Below are 16,411 nucleotides of genomic sequence, written 5' to 3' on the forward strand. Positions count from 1 at the left end.
TGCCTCTTTACTTTTAAACTCTCAATTTGAACTCTTGAGTATTGAAATTAGCATAGGTTTTGCTATTGACTTTAGTGACACTCAGTTTTCTCTTCACATTTCTCTGTGCCAAATCTTGTTTGTGATGCAAACAGATGACATTTGCTATTGTTAGGATCTGGCCTTCTGCAATTATTGTATTTATTTATTTATTTTCTTTGTTGTTGAAACAACAGGAATGTCTGGATGTTGTAAGGCAGAAACATCTCACATTTTCATGTGAAGGAAATGTGAGTAGAGAATGTATTTACTATCTTCTGCTATAAGGAGTTTTCTAACATATATTAACATGACATGCAATTTTAGAGTACATATATGTGAAAATGCTGGCATATTATAGAGGCTGATAAATATATTTTGAAGTTTCTTTAAAAAGCTTGCTTTCTGCAAACTTTTTTCAATGGCAAAAGAAGTTACAAACACAAGAACCAGGCCACAAAATTCTACTACCAAGAAAAAAAAAAGTAGTAGAGAAACTGAGTTGTTTTGATTCAGTTCCGAGAGTTGATAAACCAGTTTTACATGTGGAATTACAGGTTTAGAAACAGTTTTAGCTGATACACCTTCAGGGATGCCTGGCCACTCAAGAAATTTCACCAAAACCTTGGACTGAAAAGAATGCTGTAATATCAAATAAAAACTTCATTCCATTCAAGGAACATGGTATGTGAGAACACATTCTATTAATTTTCTTTCTACGCAGCTTACAAATGAATCGCTAAAAATAGAAATGCAGGTAATCACTTGTTCTTCATTATTGATTTAGGTTTCAAATGTTTTGAGTGTGTATTCTTAAATCAGTGTCAAATAGATGATGTTATCTTGATTGAAATTAAAATATAACTAATCCATTGTGATCTGATAATTCTTCAATATTATGGTAGCTTAGTTCTCTAACATTTCTTTGCTACTTTAGAACATTATTTAAAGTGAGGTTTTACTAGAAATTTCATTGTGAAAATTTGCTTTGACAATGTTTTATTATATTCTTATTGAACTTTGGCCTCTGTAAAATAAAGCCTTCTCTCCATCCTTTGAATTTAAACACAAATATGAAGCAAAAGACATTACCAATGACCAAATTTGCATTCCAGTTTTGCTGTGATTGCTACAACTACAGAAGACACCTGATATGTGTTAAGGTTGCTGATACCAAACTCTAAATACAGACATTAAAACCCGGAGCATCATGACTATGATTCGTTCACCAGTTTAGGAGTCATGAACTTGTAACCTATTTGTACAAGTAAGATCAAGTAAACAATCCAGATTTACAAAGAAGTCTTTCCTGTGATGGCAAGTGTATACATGCATGGGTGTGTTTTCGGATGCCTGTATGTATATGTATCTCTCTGTATATACACATCTCCTATCATACAGCACTTTGGAGCATCAGGGACTAGAGTGAGAGCAAGTGAAACATCTGACAAGTAGCAAAGGGGGCTGGAATATGTGACACTGGTGGGAGTAAGGGTAGAGCATGTATTTGGCCATAAATGCAAGATAATTCTGTAAATTTTTGTTTTCTCACAAGTTTTAAGATAAGTAGGAAGAAATATGGATGAAGGGTATTGAAATACTTCATGTTGCTACTTAATCACACAGCTTTGCTGGAATATTTTGATCATATATTCATCATTCATCTAAATTTTAACTACTTTGAGGTAGAGAAACACAACATAGCATATTATGCCACAGTTTTGTTCTGTGGTATTTTAATTAGTCCTATTAAAAAACCTTCTAATTTTGAATCTTTTCATTGAATTGAAGAAAACCTTCACAAATATTCAATCTAATAATAATTAATTTGAGTTAGGGAAGAAAATGTATTTGTTTTTTTACCTATTAAAAATCAACAGAATTAATCTTAGCCACATTTTTAATGTATCTGTTACTTCGGATGTACAACGAGCATATTCAAAATAATACAAAATTATTCTAATTCCATGGAAAGATGGCTTTGACAAATGAAAAATAGAATAAGCAGAAGAGATAAACGATCAATTAATATTAGACTGTTATAACAGGCTATTTAATGATGCGTGTTGACATGGTTTACATGGATCTTTCAACTGATTTGTTTTGACAATATATGACACTGAAGTGTAATACATGGAATTTAGAAGTGTAGTACATGGAATTAATTAGTACACCAAGTGTATTGGGGAGAGCCTCAGAAGCAGATATCAAAATCCACTCATTTCTGGGAATATACCAATGGCCCCAAGTGAAGGGATCTCTCAGAGGGAATTATTTTCTGGCTTTGTCTTCATCTATGGTGTGATTGATCATACAAGTAATGTTAAAAAACTTTGGGGGTAATATTGTTGGGTGTGAAAAAATTAAAACAAATCAAAACAAATCAAAAGTTCCCTTAATCACCATATAGTGGAGAAGTAGATTTGTTCTAATATAAGTAGGTGGAGTGTAGTAAACTGGGAAACAAAGGTCATTGAAGATCACTGATTCATCAGGAATTCCCGGTGCTGTATATGGTCAAATGGGATAATACAATGTTCATAAGAGTACTATCAAGTAGAAATAGAACATACCTGTGCACATCTCATTAAAATTATTGTGGTAGTGCTGTGTTTGAAGCTGATATTTACACTTCATGAAGAACATGAAATATTGGAGAGATTTCAAAGAATTAAAAACAAGATGTCCTGAAATATGAAATTTACAGTTTTCAGTTTAGTCCTTTATACACTACAGAAGCTACTGAGGAAGAACTTAGTCATTTGACATAGATAGCTACTCATGACAAAAAAAATTATATAAGCTCTTGGTAGTTCTTAATTTTGCCGACAGAGGGTAATGCAGTTTCCAAAGACTAAAAGTTGCTAGCTTCCAACTCAAAGTTCCAATTGCAAGTGTAGTTATTATAGTCCTGGAACAATTTATGTATCATATTCAGGATTCTACAATGGCCTTTAAGATAGGACTGGCTAGATTTATTAAAGAGATATTTTAATCCAGTTCTTAGGGGAGGAAATTGTCATGTATTTATAGCCTTAGATTCTGTGGCTATGTCTCTATTAGCAAATAAAATATCCCGAGCCTGTTCTCTAGTGGCTCAGCATTTGTGCTTGGAAGCCTGCTAATAATTAAACAGTACGGGAAGTACTGGAGCAGTGCTTGGCCATGCTCTAGCTTTGTTTGTTTCATTAATGTAGTCACAATCTGCATTTTTTTTCACTGTGGGAGGGATGCACCAAATGCCCTAAGATAACCTAGTCGTATTTCTGTTTTCTTGAATTGTATCGCAAAAGTTGTAGTTATTATATTCATTGAGATGAAAGGAGTCTATTTTTGCTAATGATTCAGTCCCCAAAACCTTAACAAACAACAAACTTCCTAAAGTATCAATGCTTAGTAAGTTCTATGGCAACTAAGCAATAAGAGCAATCTGCTTTGCCACAGATTTGAACAGAGGTTTTGAGGCTTCAGAAGAGTGAATTATATTTTAACTCAGCACTTCAAAAGAATCTTCTATCAAAAACAGCCAGCCATTGCACAGTAACTTTGGAATCAGGAGAACACACAAGTAAGATTGGTAGAACTGAGGCCATGGAGTGGCTGAACACCAGGAGATACATAGATTTCAAAGCCAAAGAGATAAGCAGACCATCAACACTGATGTCGATGCCCAATAATGTGTGTTTGAATAAAACGTGCCTCTTATTGAAAAAAGGAGAGCTCAAAGGCTGACTGAATTTTAACTACCACAAAAGCACCACACCTTATTTGAAGCCCTGTTTGGTTTGCATTTCTTCTAGTAGCCAGATGTTCTTATTGTTGAAATTGCATGTATAAACTCAATTGAGTTTTCAATTTGGATTTGAATTTGACTTTGGTGCTCAGCATTTTGTTTTAGTTTAAATATCCCTCTTCATAAGATCAAAGAAATTTTTAGTAGATAGTATTTTCTTCCCATGAAGATATTTTTTACTGTTACTTTTTTACGAGTTACTTTTCAGTCTTTCTAAATAGCTGAAACGCTTTGGAAGTGTTGCACTTTGGAACACTCACAACTGCGTGGTGTTTTCTCAGACCCTGTGATTCTTTGCTATACCTCTGCCAGTTTTTCACCCTTTTTTTTTTTTTTTTTTTTTTTTTTTTGCAAGACACAGGATCAATACATATATGCAAGAACTAGAATCACCAAGACCATAAAAATTCCTTCTGCTTCTGTCACTGCACTTTTTAGTGCCCCATAAATAAGTACTTGCTTCTTTGCAGTGGAGATCTACATTGCCCATAAAGCCAAAGATGCAAGGCTTTATAAAAAACTTAAATGGTTTTGGGGAATATTTCATTAAAAAAAGAAAAATCCATACAGAAGAATGAGTGAAAGAAGATAGAGCACAAAATAGGAAAAAACTCTGTCTGTAACTGAGATATAGTGTGAGATAAAACAGAAAAAGGCTGGAATGAACAGAATCAGAAGAAAGGTGGATTGATTAATAGTAACAAATAATCTGATGTCATCAGTGGCTAGAGATTCTTCTTCATGCTGATTGACTCCTTCCTGCAGGATGTTTTGAGAATAGGGAAAGAAGAAAGTGCCATATCCAGGCCTTATGTCCCATGAAGTCAAGCAGTCTCCTCTGTAGAGTTTTGTAGATCCCTGGACTCCCTGATCTCCACAGTGCAAACATGCTACAAAGGGACAGTCCTTACTCAAAACACCTCACAATCTAGAGGCAACCCTATCATTAACAGGGGTAGAAAACAATGGACAGGGGAAGCACAAGAGAACATCAAACCAGTATGAAACCGGTATGTTTTCATCAGTATGAAAACAGCAGTCAGGAAAACAGCCACTAGCAGTTGTGTATATGAGGTTTTCATGGGTTTTTATCATCATGGAGAAGGATTTTAGATAGGGTTTGAAGGTGGAGAGTGAATGTGGTTCTGTGGACATTTAGAGTGCTCCGAGTTTGGGTAAAGTGTAGCACATATTTGTACATGTTCTGAAAATTTATTTTTAGAGGTGAAAATGATTACTTTAAGTCTAGACCAATGTATTCTTTCTTAAGTTCACTGGCATCATTAAAATGACATGAATCGTGGTTTTGCTTTTGAGTCTTTGTATTAAAATCTACAGTTTGTTAGGGAATCAATTTTAAATAATGTATAGTTCTAGGAAATATTTTCAATTTTATATTCAGCAGAATGTACAAAATCTTAGAAGACTAACATTGAAAAGCTTAGCTTCTTTGTATATGGTTGATGTTCCATTGTAACCCAAGCTAATCTATGTCCTGTTTCCTCTTTTTCTCTCACCAGCAGTTGTACATTCCTTCCCATTCTCTTGGGCCAGCTCCAAAATTTGCTTCATCCTGCAGTTTTTCCTACTAGTGAACATGATCTGACAAAGAAATTATGATTTTCTATGAAGCTAGCATGGTGAAATGGCCTGATATAGCAAGAGATGATCAAGTCAGAGTGGATAGAATGAAGATGGTGGGAATAAAGAGTGAGTTGGGAGGAACAGATAAAGCTAGAGATAACAAGATGTCAAGAGACATTATTAAAATGGAAAAGTCTCTGTCATGAGCTACAAACCACAGTCTGAATGACCAACAAGAAGGCAAAGAAACTGGAGAATTTCACTGGCTAGGGGATAAAATTTGTTCAGTCAATCAGATGCAAATAATAACTCCCAATGGCATTGAGGGCACCCTGTGCTTCCAAAAATGTTTAACTTCCTATGAGGCTGAAGAGCAGCTGTGTTAACCTCTAGGAGTTCATAGCAGAAATTGTCCAGCTTAAAAGCTTAGTCAAGTTTTCATTGTGGAGATGCTAGTGATAATAATTGCTATTCATGGCCTTTATTGTATTTTTCAGTAATAGATATCAGAGCTGTGTTATCACACTTTACTGTGATGCTGCGGTAATCGTAGTTAATCTTCTGACTATATTGTGGTATTTCACTGTGTGATCTGTAACTGTTTTGAAAAGGTAATATTGACCTACTTAAATATGAGAAATTGAGTCTCTGATATAAATATACCTGCCTATTGACTGTGTCAAGAATCTATCTCTCACTGTGTACTCCAACCACTAAAGTAGTTTGTTTCTGTTATACCTGCCACCCTTAATTTCTCCTAAAGTACAACAGGTACAATATAGAGTAATTTTGTTTCATAATATTCTAAAATAGTACATCCTTTGCTTGTGGGTGGTTTTTACAGTTTACTGCAGAAATACCTGTTCTATGGTGCCAAGGGTCTGAAAATACTGTAATTATTTAGGATGGCATTGTTTACTAAGTTGAATAGAATGATAATGCTTATGATAGATCAGCAACTTTTCTCTTTTCATTCATCATTTAAAACTGAAATTAGCAAAACACTTTTATGTAAAAGCTGAATTACATTTGATTTTGGTTTTCCTTATTTACAGGATCTATATTTCAGTATCTCATAAATGGAAGCCACATAGTTTAGAAAGGTGGAATTTTTTTGGTGCTTAAAAATGAAAATCTATAGATTTAATTACAACATGTTTACCTCAGTTTAGTCAAAATACATATTAGCAATTCTATCGATTTCCTATTTTTCTGCTGTGTTGTATATCTAAACCCAACCAAATGTACTGTCAGACTAATTTTGATGGGGCATGTACCACAATACATAATTACTTCACTTTGTTTAATGTATTAGAAATCCATAAGAAGACATTTGTTTTATGTGAAAAGCAGGCAGCCTATTAGAGGTCAGGAACAAATAACAAAGAGGAATACTCAGTGACAAATACAGACTAAAGAACAAAAGCTAATTAATTCAGAAATTTTATAAGCGGATTATTCATTATCCTGTAGTTGCATGTAATGTAGCAGAATTTCATTTCAGCTGGGTTCAGTTGTAAATCAGAGTTTCATAATATTGTTTTCTTCTACTTTTGTTTTTCACATACTTTGTACATTAGTATTTTTTGCAAGAAAATATTATTTGTCCTGTATGTTTTTCTGTAGCATAAAACCACCAACAAAACTGAGTTTAGAGTCTAATTCACATTTTAGTGTGTATATCATCAGCATCTGGCACTATAGAAAATATGTTTCTGGGCTAAATTGTAGAAACCACCCAAAATATATATTCCTTCCAGTGCTACATGCAAGTAGTAACATTTAGAAAAAGTAGCACACATTCTCATTCTACGATGTTTAGCACAGTTAGGTTAGCAGGTCAGTGATTGTATCTTGCAATGTCAAATATTTATTTCTAGAGCAAAAATTTGCCAGCAGTAGAACATCCGAAAATCTGAAGCAATATTATTTTTGTCCTGCTCAGTTGTTACCTGTACATCAGGAAATTCTGTGAATCCCCTGAAGACAGATGGCATGAAACCTGATTTTCTAGGGCTGTCCAACTCCCAGAGGCCTCAGTGACATCAGTGACATCATATCTGACTTCTTAAAATTGTTGGGATAAAGACAAAAGAAGGAAGCATAGCACAGCCAGTGGTTCAACGCATTAAATATCTGAAAGAATGGCCACTGTATTTTTTTCTGAGAAATCAATATCCCAAGTGGCTTGCTGACAGAAGAATATAGTAGATACTTCGCAAAAAATGCACCTCTCTGCAGAATTATCAGGTAAATGTGCGGTGTTGATATAAGTTAGAGAGCCAACTAAAAATCTTGATCAAGATATTAGGCAATGTCACTCTGACATCTTCCAGTGCTAGCAGACAGAGGGAATCGTCTAGAAGAGTCTTTCCTCTGTTCTTTCCAACTTTGGTATATTACATCAATATGCTTTCAGTGCTGCGTCCTGCTTCAGTAATAGAAGGGCATTCATAGGCCATTATCAACCAAGTTCATTTGCCATCAAACATTCTTCCCATCTTTTGTCTCTCCATTACTTTTCCTCAGTGCATCAGTCCACTTTCACAACTGGAAAGCATATGATATCTATAGTAACCATAGCTTGATACATTGCCTAAACTATATATTTCATAGTGAATAAATAATTTAATTAAGCATAATGAAAGTCTGTTCAGGCAGAGAAGGGAAAAAATGTACCTCTATAGACTTGATCCTGTCAGAATGCCAGTGTCTTCTCAAGACCTGAATTTCTGAAGCTTTGCTTTTGAAACAGGGGCTCTAAACCCCCCATATTTCTTTTAAGGATAACTTGATTCAAAGTTTTAACTTCTCTCAAAAAAAAAAAAAAAAAAAAAAAAAAAAAAAAAAAAAAAAGGGAAGTTGTAAAAAAAGGAAGCTTAGGAGGCATGAGCTGTTTTCCATAAATATTAGAATCATCCTTTTGAGCAAAAGTGTATTTGACTAATGGATCAAGCATGATATTTGGTCCCAGAATGCAGCAGCAAGTTTTATTTTTTGTTTTAACTATATAATTTCTAAAATTCAAGCCCTGAAAAATTTATCCCTAAATTTAAGACCCTACATCACTCTTCTCAGATGACAGATTTCCTCTTTTTATGTAATCAACCAGATATGGGTTAACCTGGATGTTTGATGAAGTTCCTCTCATTCTCCCATTCATTGATTACTGTTTCCAGTAGGTTATCTTGTCTGTGGAATGTTCCCTTTATGCTGATCCAAAGTAGCTTCATTCTCAGCATTACAAAATGCTGCAAAGATGTCTTTTGGGATAAATCTGGGATTAATTTGTAGTGCAAATATGTGGTGACAGTAAAGTCTTAACAACACTTTATTTCTCAAAAGTAACTGGAGTAATTGTGGGAACTTGAGATCCAAAAACCCTGCTGGTTTCATTATATAGTTTAATTTCTGAAGGATACTAAGGAACTGACAATTTAAACATGTATCAGATCCAACTTGGTATTTGGGTAGATGCGTCCTTTGTTTAGAAATTTTGTTATCTGCAACAAATATACTTTAAAAATAAAAGAGCATTATTAGAAGAAACATTCTTTTAAAAATGCATGCAAGAAAACCAATATAATATTCGCAACTTTATTAAGATCTCTAGCATTTAAGGGCTATAATTACTATCTGAAAATGCAAGAAATGTTGCTCTCACTTTCTGTCAGCAGATGATCACCTTTCCTGTATCTGCTGAAGAGAAGGAAATAGCATAATGCATGTTTTGTGACTTACTGCTCCTCAGATTCTACCAGTTTCCTATGAAAATACATTTCAAAATAATTTACGTTTAATTTATGAATAAGTTTTTAAAAATAAGTTTTTCCCTTCACACTGGATTTAAATTGTCTTATACTTGCATTTACATCATAACAATTGAAGTGTAAAACACCCTATCAAAGAAACATTTCTTTGCCTTATGATATGCTCATGCTTTCAACAAAACCTCTATTTTCCCCTGAGTTTCTGAAGATCCCAAGTTCCATTGCAGGTTTCTTAATAAAAGTTTACATTGCCTTTCAATACTTATTAAATGTGAATCATCAGGACTAACAGAGTGGCTGTGAAAAAAAACAACTTTGAAAAGAATTCCACAAGGAAGTAAAATCACTAAAATGAGAATTTTTTTGTGGTATGTTAACAATCCCAGGAAATGTTAAATGCAAAAAAAAAAGTGTATTCAATTAAAATCAAGCTTTGGATAACATGCACTTTGGATCTCGTATTAATTTGGCAATTTTATGTTTTTCTACCTTTTCTATTCTGAGCAATTGTTTTCCTCTCTGAACCTGTCTGTGAGATGAATAGAAGTTGTCACAGTACACAGAAACATTCAGGCCCAAAACGCAAAAATGTTTATCCCATGTTTTTCTTCTTTGACAGTGTACATGCTTTGTAGAACAGGAAAACTATTTGTTACAATGAAACCTATTCTAAGGATATCTTTCCTGTTATTACCAAACTAATATTTTTTCATCTTCAGAAGCCATATAGCATTTAACGTACTTTGGCTGAACTTCATCTATTTCTTCCACTTACAGTTTCAGGTTTTCTGAAAGAAAGAAAACATAGTACATTTTTGCAAATTAATTCCGTAGCTACCCCATACTTATTATGAAGTCATGAGTTGATAGGGGAATTTCAGGACAAGATTGCTGGACTAGGATTGCTATACAGTTTTTCATCATGGGCATTAGAAGAAATCGTTACTTGGAGTGTCGTATGCTGTCTGATTGCTTGCGTTCATTAGTGGGAGGTCAGAGACTTGCCTTCTTGGTCAGACAGCACAGCACTTGCAGCTGTCTGAAAAAAAGTTCTGTGCATTAGAATGTGTTAGAATAGTGAGGGTACTGTTTGTCAGGCCAGGTGCAAGAACAGAAAAAAAATCCGTGCTATGCCAGAAAGAGGAGGAGGATAGACAGAAGAGAAAAAGCGCAAGGAAAGAACAAAAACATTCCTTCTGCTAAATACTATAGTCGTTGGAAAGAATACAAGAGGTTATTCCAGCTCGATTGTTGACTAAACTGTATGTTCTTCCTACAGATAGTTCCTAAAAAAGAACCATTCTTTGTTTTCCTGTGTACAGACACAGTATCTGTTGTTTATTAATATAATCATAGCAGGCATAGTTTAAAATGTGGGACTATGAGATAGGCTGTGTTTCTTTTTCTGGTTTGTCAGACACTAAAAACCATATTCCTTTTTTATGACAGCTTGTCTGTGTGATTTTATTAACAAAATTTCTGTCTTTAAACTAATTTCTTAAACACTCTTCTACCAGCCTGATCTGTTTCATAAACATTGGACTATATCCTTTCATGCCTTGTATTTAGGCCATATGTTTTTTGTCCACCATCATTTATTTTTTTACAGATGAAAAAGTTCTCCCAAAATTCATGGAAACAGAATATCTCTAAGCTCTCGGTGTCTGCTTTGTTGAAACACTTTGTCAAGCTTTGGACAGGTGCAGACATCTGTGGCTTTATAAAGCTCATGGCTGTCACAGGATTAGCTGTTGTGGAGAGCATCTCAAACTCTTAGCTCCTGGAGTCTCAATTTACTGATTCTGCTAGACTGCCCACTACCCTCTAGCTCAAGCATGTGCACAGAAATCCAAGACATGAATGCATCATTAGGAATTGAAGGCAGTTGAAGGCTTACCTATGAAGGAATCATTCCATCTCCTTTGGCAAAGATCAGATAGCGCTGGTTTTCCTTTCCTGGTATTTTGCTTAACAGCCACTCTACATCTGTGGCTCTGTGCATCAATTATACCAGTGTTTAAATGCAGAAGCACACTGAAATACTACACACAGTGTTTGATTATCAGTGAAAACTCTACTTACACTTAAGAATACACATGATCTTGAAAGCCATTTATTGCAGGATGGAAGACTACATTCTGACTTTATTAATGCCTTGGAAAAAAAAAATTCTTTCTATTGTTCTCTGTCAGCAATCCTCATGTTCGCTGACTCCATTAGTAGGATTATGATCAGGTTACTATTCAGTACAGCACTGGAATGTGTTGCTTTCTTTTGTACTGAAGTACAAAGCTCTTGTCAATTTTTTTTTAAATTGTGGGCTAAGCAATTTTGCTTTGCAGTTGTCAGAAAAGTGAATGTGTGGCAGAGCTCTTCTTGACAACTGATTATCTAGATATTTTCCAGTAGCCTCAGCAGTAGGTCTTTATGGTTTTGTGTTCATTTGAATGAAGGAGAAAAGAACCATGGAGGTGAGTATTTTTAGTTTGTTTTGGTTTTTTTAAATTCACCTGTCTTTCAACATTGCCCTTAAGAATATCAGATGACTTTTGCAACGTAAGAACTTTGACAAAATTACATCAAAGGAGCATGTAACTAATGCTGTGCCACTGCAGCTAGGAATAAAGTGTTATACTTGCTTTATGTAAACCGAGAGAGATTTCAGTCAAAATAGTTCAAAACAGGTGAGAGTTCAGTTCATCCTTTCAAGTAGCTCCTCTTAGATACACTGGAGAAGAAAATCTTTAAAGAATATATCTGATCTCTCAGCTTAAATCAATTGGCCCAGCCCACAGACACAGTTTTGCAGCCTACTCTCTATTAAGAAAGTGTTTTGTGTGGTTAAAATGGTCTCTTTTCAGGAATTTCTCATATTTGGAAACTATAGGTTTTCAGCTGACTAAAACTTCTTTTGTTATTTTAATAGACCTATTAACTCTTTTATAACTAGAAAGGCTAAGAGCATTATCATCCAGCAAGTGTCCTGAGCCTCAAGTGCAGTTTTATTATTCATTTACAAGGGAGCAAAAGCAAGGTCAAATCAGCTGTGTAGCAGACAAAGATGCATAGATACAGGAGAGTACCATGGATGAAGGGGGGAAAAAAAAGAGCAGAGCTCAAAAGGAGGCAGGAAGAGAACACAAGACTTGCTATAACTTTCTGTGAGGTCTGGTTTCTGAGCTTCAGACTGGGGAGATCTGAAGACAGTCTGTACCTGAGGAAAGCAAAACAGCTTTCAATCATTTCTAGTATGAAGCTTATACCTGTGGCATCATAGCGACAAAATTAAGCTCAGTTCCATCATGCATTATGAGCTTCGAAATTAAGCGATTCATATGTCAAACACTTGTGTGCTTGTGCATGTTTGCAGCAACGGGGCTCCATGACTGGTACCAAAGAAATGTGTTCCATGTATGCAGTTCAAGATCCACTGATAAGAGCAGGGCTCAGCAGCAAGTTCCAAGCACCAAAGTAGATTTCTCAAAGCAAAATAAGAAAAGGAATCAAGATCTAATTTTGTATGAATTTTTAAGCATGACAAACTGTCTTTCCAATATGAATGAATTAAATATAAATGTGTGTCCATATTTTTCTTTAAAGCTCATCCTTTTATTTTTTCTCCTTTTCTTTGTTTTCTTGAAATTTTTCTTGGTGTTGGGTTTTTTGTGCCCTCACTGATTATCTCCATATCTTAAATAATAACATACTGCAACTCCATAGCTCATACTGAACAGAAAGTCTTCACTGTAAGCCAAATCATTTTACAATATACAGCATAAACAGATGCAAAAGAGTCTTGAAAATTTAAGTAGTATTAAGCATGAAAGCATGGGCAGAGCTTTTAAAGGCTTAAGTACCTTATTACACTAAAACAAGCTTTGAGCGCATGAAACTAACTGATTTATTCCACATACACATCCAAATACAGAAATAGTCAGTAGGGTTTAGAGAAAAGAAATAGACCATGGCTAGCTCAAAACTTTGGGGTTCTCTGAGTACGATGTCACCTTTGAATTTGCAGCCATCTTAGTACTTATTTTGGGACAATTATTATGCCTTTGTTAGGCTTTCATTTGAGAAATATACTCTCAGCTTTATCTCAGTCTGAGTGAAGGGTTATTTTCAGCTATTATGAGAGAATTTGCTCTTATGTTTCCATAGATCTCTCTCTAGGCTAGTTCTGTTATCCTACAAGAGCAATTGCATTTTCCAAATTTTTTGTGATTGCCAAATGATGTTTCAACATTGAAATTGGGACTTCATTGAGCAAGTGAAGATGTAAATTTGTGTAGTTAAAGAACTACAGTTGTAGCCAGGTATCTATCTCAGTCTGATTCTCAGAAGGGATGCATTCAGGGAAATAAATCAGGATTTAAGTGCCATTTTAAAAAGTCAGAAGTCAGTTTAATAGGTGCTTTTATGTAATGATTTAATACTCAATATGTATTGTTTTCTTTACTGTATGAAACACAGTTGAAAGGCTTCTAAAATACAGTCATCAGGGAACCCATTCCGTACCCTGTATTTAATCTATTCAGAGGTGTAATTTTCACCATACTGAAAAAGAGGAAATAAAATAGTGTAAAATTAAAAACCTACAGTTGAGTTTATCATGTGTAAAAAGAAATTAATAATAAATTACATTTTCATTTAGAAATAATTTGATTTTTAAGTGTATATTAAAATATTTAGCAAGCATCTTGCTTTCCAGTAGCTGACAGACAGTTAAGAATATTTGTTACACAAGGCAGTGTGAAAGCTCTCTCTGAGCAACCTAGTTCAGGAACTGGGACCACTAAAGCCAAGTAAGCTGGCTCCAGGAAGCAAACCCAGCAGGAAAGGGAGACAAAGCCTTAGACAAAATGCCATGATAATTTGCAGAGTTCAGATGCCTTCACGGCATTTTTGCACCATGTAGTTCCTGACAGATGTGCTAAGGACTAAAAGGAGGCAGGTGTTACCAAAAAGCAGCAAGATGGAGCATCAGTGCAGAAAATTTCTATTTACATGCCTATGCTTTAAAAATAGCAGTTTTGCCATTTGATCAGTAGATACTCTGAAATGAAAGACAAAATTAATTTTGTCTGCTATTCCTTGATTCTCCAATTAAAAAGCAACTGTTGCTTTAGTTTGCAAGCCTTTCCAGTAACATTTAAATGATCATCCGTATCCTGAAGCAGCCTCAAAAGCCAGCCTACTCTCTGAATTCTTGCCATATTTATAGTCCTTTAAACATTCTCTGACCTCACAGGGTGCTGCTCCAGCAATGCCAGCGATGAAGGGAATGTTGCATAGGCTGGCTCTCCATGGCGTCTCCCTAAAGCCAGCCGAGATGTGTGACAAAACATCTTGTGACCTCTCTGCACTGAACTTCCCACTGCTATGTGACACTGAAAGAGCAACAGTGGCAGATCTTATGAAACAGCTATGTAGTCAAGGTTTGAATGCTCTGTTATCAGGGAATTCAAACCTTGTTAGGTGTTTAAGTCAAGCTGGGTGGAGCTGAGGAATGACAAATATTCCATCATCCAGGTGTTTTGTAAATGGATACCTTCTAACTTTTTGCAGTGGGTTCTTATAGGTATTTGTACCACCTAATAACTGCTTTTACTGACCAAAAGCCTAAGCATTACAAGTTCCATTTAACAAAAATATGGGTTCTTAGAGGATGCTCAGAAGAAGAACCTTTTATTTGAGCAGTCTGTGAAACCAAATTATTTGTTTCTAAAAATCGTAATTTTAGAGTTGCTTAGGATGAGAGGAAAAAAATCACTCTGGGGTATTCAGCTAGCAGGGGGGCTTCTCCACCCTGCTCTCCTATGACCTAGAAGGACACCAGTCCTCCTGGTACTACGTGCTCATTTTGGGCCTGCACTTTTGGCAGGGAGAAGTGAGAGCAGCACAGTTCCATGGACAGGGACAAGCCAGGAGCCACAGGTGACCCCAGCACAGGCTGGTGATCCTTGCCAGTTGTCACAGTCCCATACAGGATAGCTGGTAACAGGGTCTAACCAGCAGCCACAGCCAGCAGTATCCAGAGGTCTGTACAGCAGTCCCTGCCAGCACTGAGTCCTCGCAGGTAACCCGGCCTATTAGTGCACCTAGAGCCCTGAAAAGCTCTGTGTTAAGGTGAATTATGTGTATCATAAAATAGAAAGTGTGAAGTATCATCTACATTTTAAAACCCTGTTGCTACTACTGTTTGCACATTCATGTCACAGAATCACGGAATAAATTAGGTCAGAAAAGACCTTTGAGACCATCGAGTCAACCTATGAATGTCACCTTGTCAACTAGACTGTGGCACTGAGTGTCACATCCAGTCGTCTTCTAAACACCTCCGGGATTGGTGGCTCCACCACCTCCCCAGGCAGCCCATTCCAATGTCTAAGCAATCTTTCTGTTAGAATTTTTTTCCTAATGTCCAGACTACTACCATGTGGACCTTACTGGCACAGTCTTTCAGTTATCTTAATTAGATTATTTTAATTTAAAGTGGAAATTCTAGTAATCTCACTTTTGTAGTCTTGGGTGGAACAGGAAACGTGATAGACCACATAATAGGTACAGCCTGTTGCAGTTTATTTGCTATTGTTTAATACCTATTTGTTCCCCATACCATTTCATGGTATCAAATACCTCTTCACCTTAAATATAAAGGGTGTTTATTCACCTTGTTTTCATACAAATGGCAGCAAGAAGTAGCTAATAAAGATAGACACACATAAGAAATTTTCAGTGAAATATTGTATGCACAATTACTTGTTCTCTATTTCATTCTGTTTTGATACATATTATGTCCCATATTTAAACCCTATATTAAACTGATCTGTAGCTTTTCCTTAGTCTTCTCTGATTTTCTCAGTTCTTTGGTTTTTTTCTCTTGATTTTTCTTAATATTTCAAAATTCAACAGGCACTCAGAGGGAAGAAACAACATCTCTGGCTTTTCAACTTGTTGTTTGTAACTGGGTATATCATATAATGATCTATAGCTTAATTAAGTCAGAAACAATTGTTATGGCTGTCTAGTAAGACTTGAATATAATTTTATTTATACAACTTGATTATAAGAATTGACTATATCATAATACCTATGGTTATCTTCATGGCCAGCCGGCAATAGCATTTCCTCACTCACATTGTGGGAAAAGGATATGCTGTTCCTGTCTGTCAGTGACAATGGCTGGGCTACTGAGTTCTGAAAACTTGTATGGTTTAGATTCAGTGAAATTCCCTGTGCAGTG

At 35.5% G+C, this 16,411-nt stretch overlaps 1 protein-coding gene across 7 annotated transcripts in view; it reads left to right on the plus strand.

Moving 5' to 3' along the window:
- The window catches only part of PACRG (parkin coregulated), a 214,066-nt gene that overhangs the window by 148,157 nt on the left and 49,498 nt on the right, over positions 1–16,411 (plus strand). Inside the window, exons 6-7 of one of the 7 annotated variants that reach the window (XM_066178654.1) lie at positions 216–269; positions 5,335–6,323. The exons of 5 other annotated variants lie outside the window; for them this stretch is intronic. In XM_066178654.1, coding sequence (XP_066034751.1) covers positions 216–262 — 47 coding nt within the window. In that variant the 3' untranslated portion in view covers positions 263–269; positions 5,335–6,323. Of the gene's footprint in view, positions 1–215; positions 270–5,334; positions 6,324–16,411 lie in introns of those variants that run through there. One more of the 7 variants, XM_066178655.1, reaches the window with a different exon arrangement.

Source organism: Chamaea fasciata, unplaced genomic scaffold, assembly GCF_029207755.1.
Source record: "Chamaea fasciata isolate MVZ Bird 193981 ecotype frontalis unplaced genomic scaffold, bChaFas1.0.hap1 SCAF_3, whole genome shotgun sequence".
NCBI classification, from domain to species: Eukaryota; Metazoa; Chordata; class Aves; order Passeriformes; family Sylviidae; genus Chamaea; species Chamaea fasciata.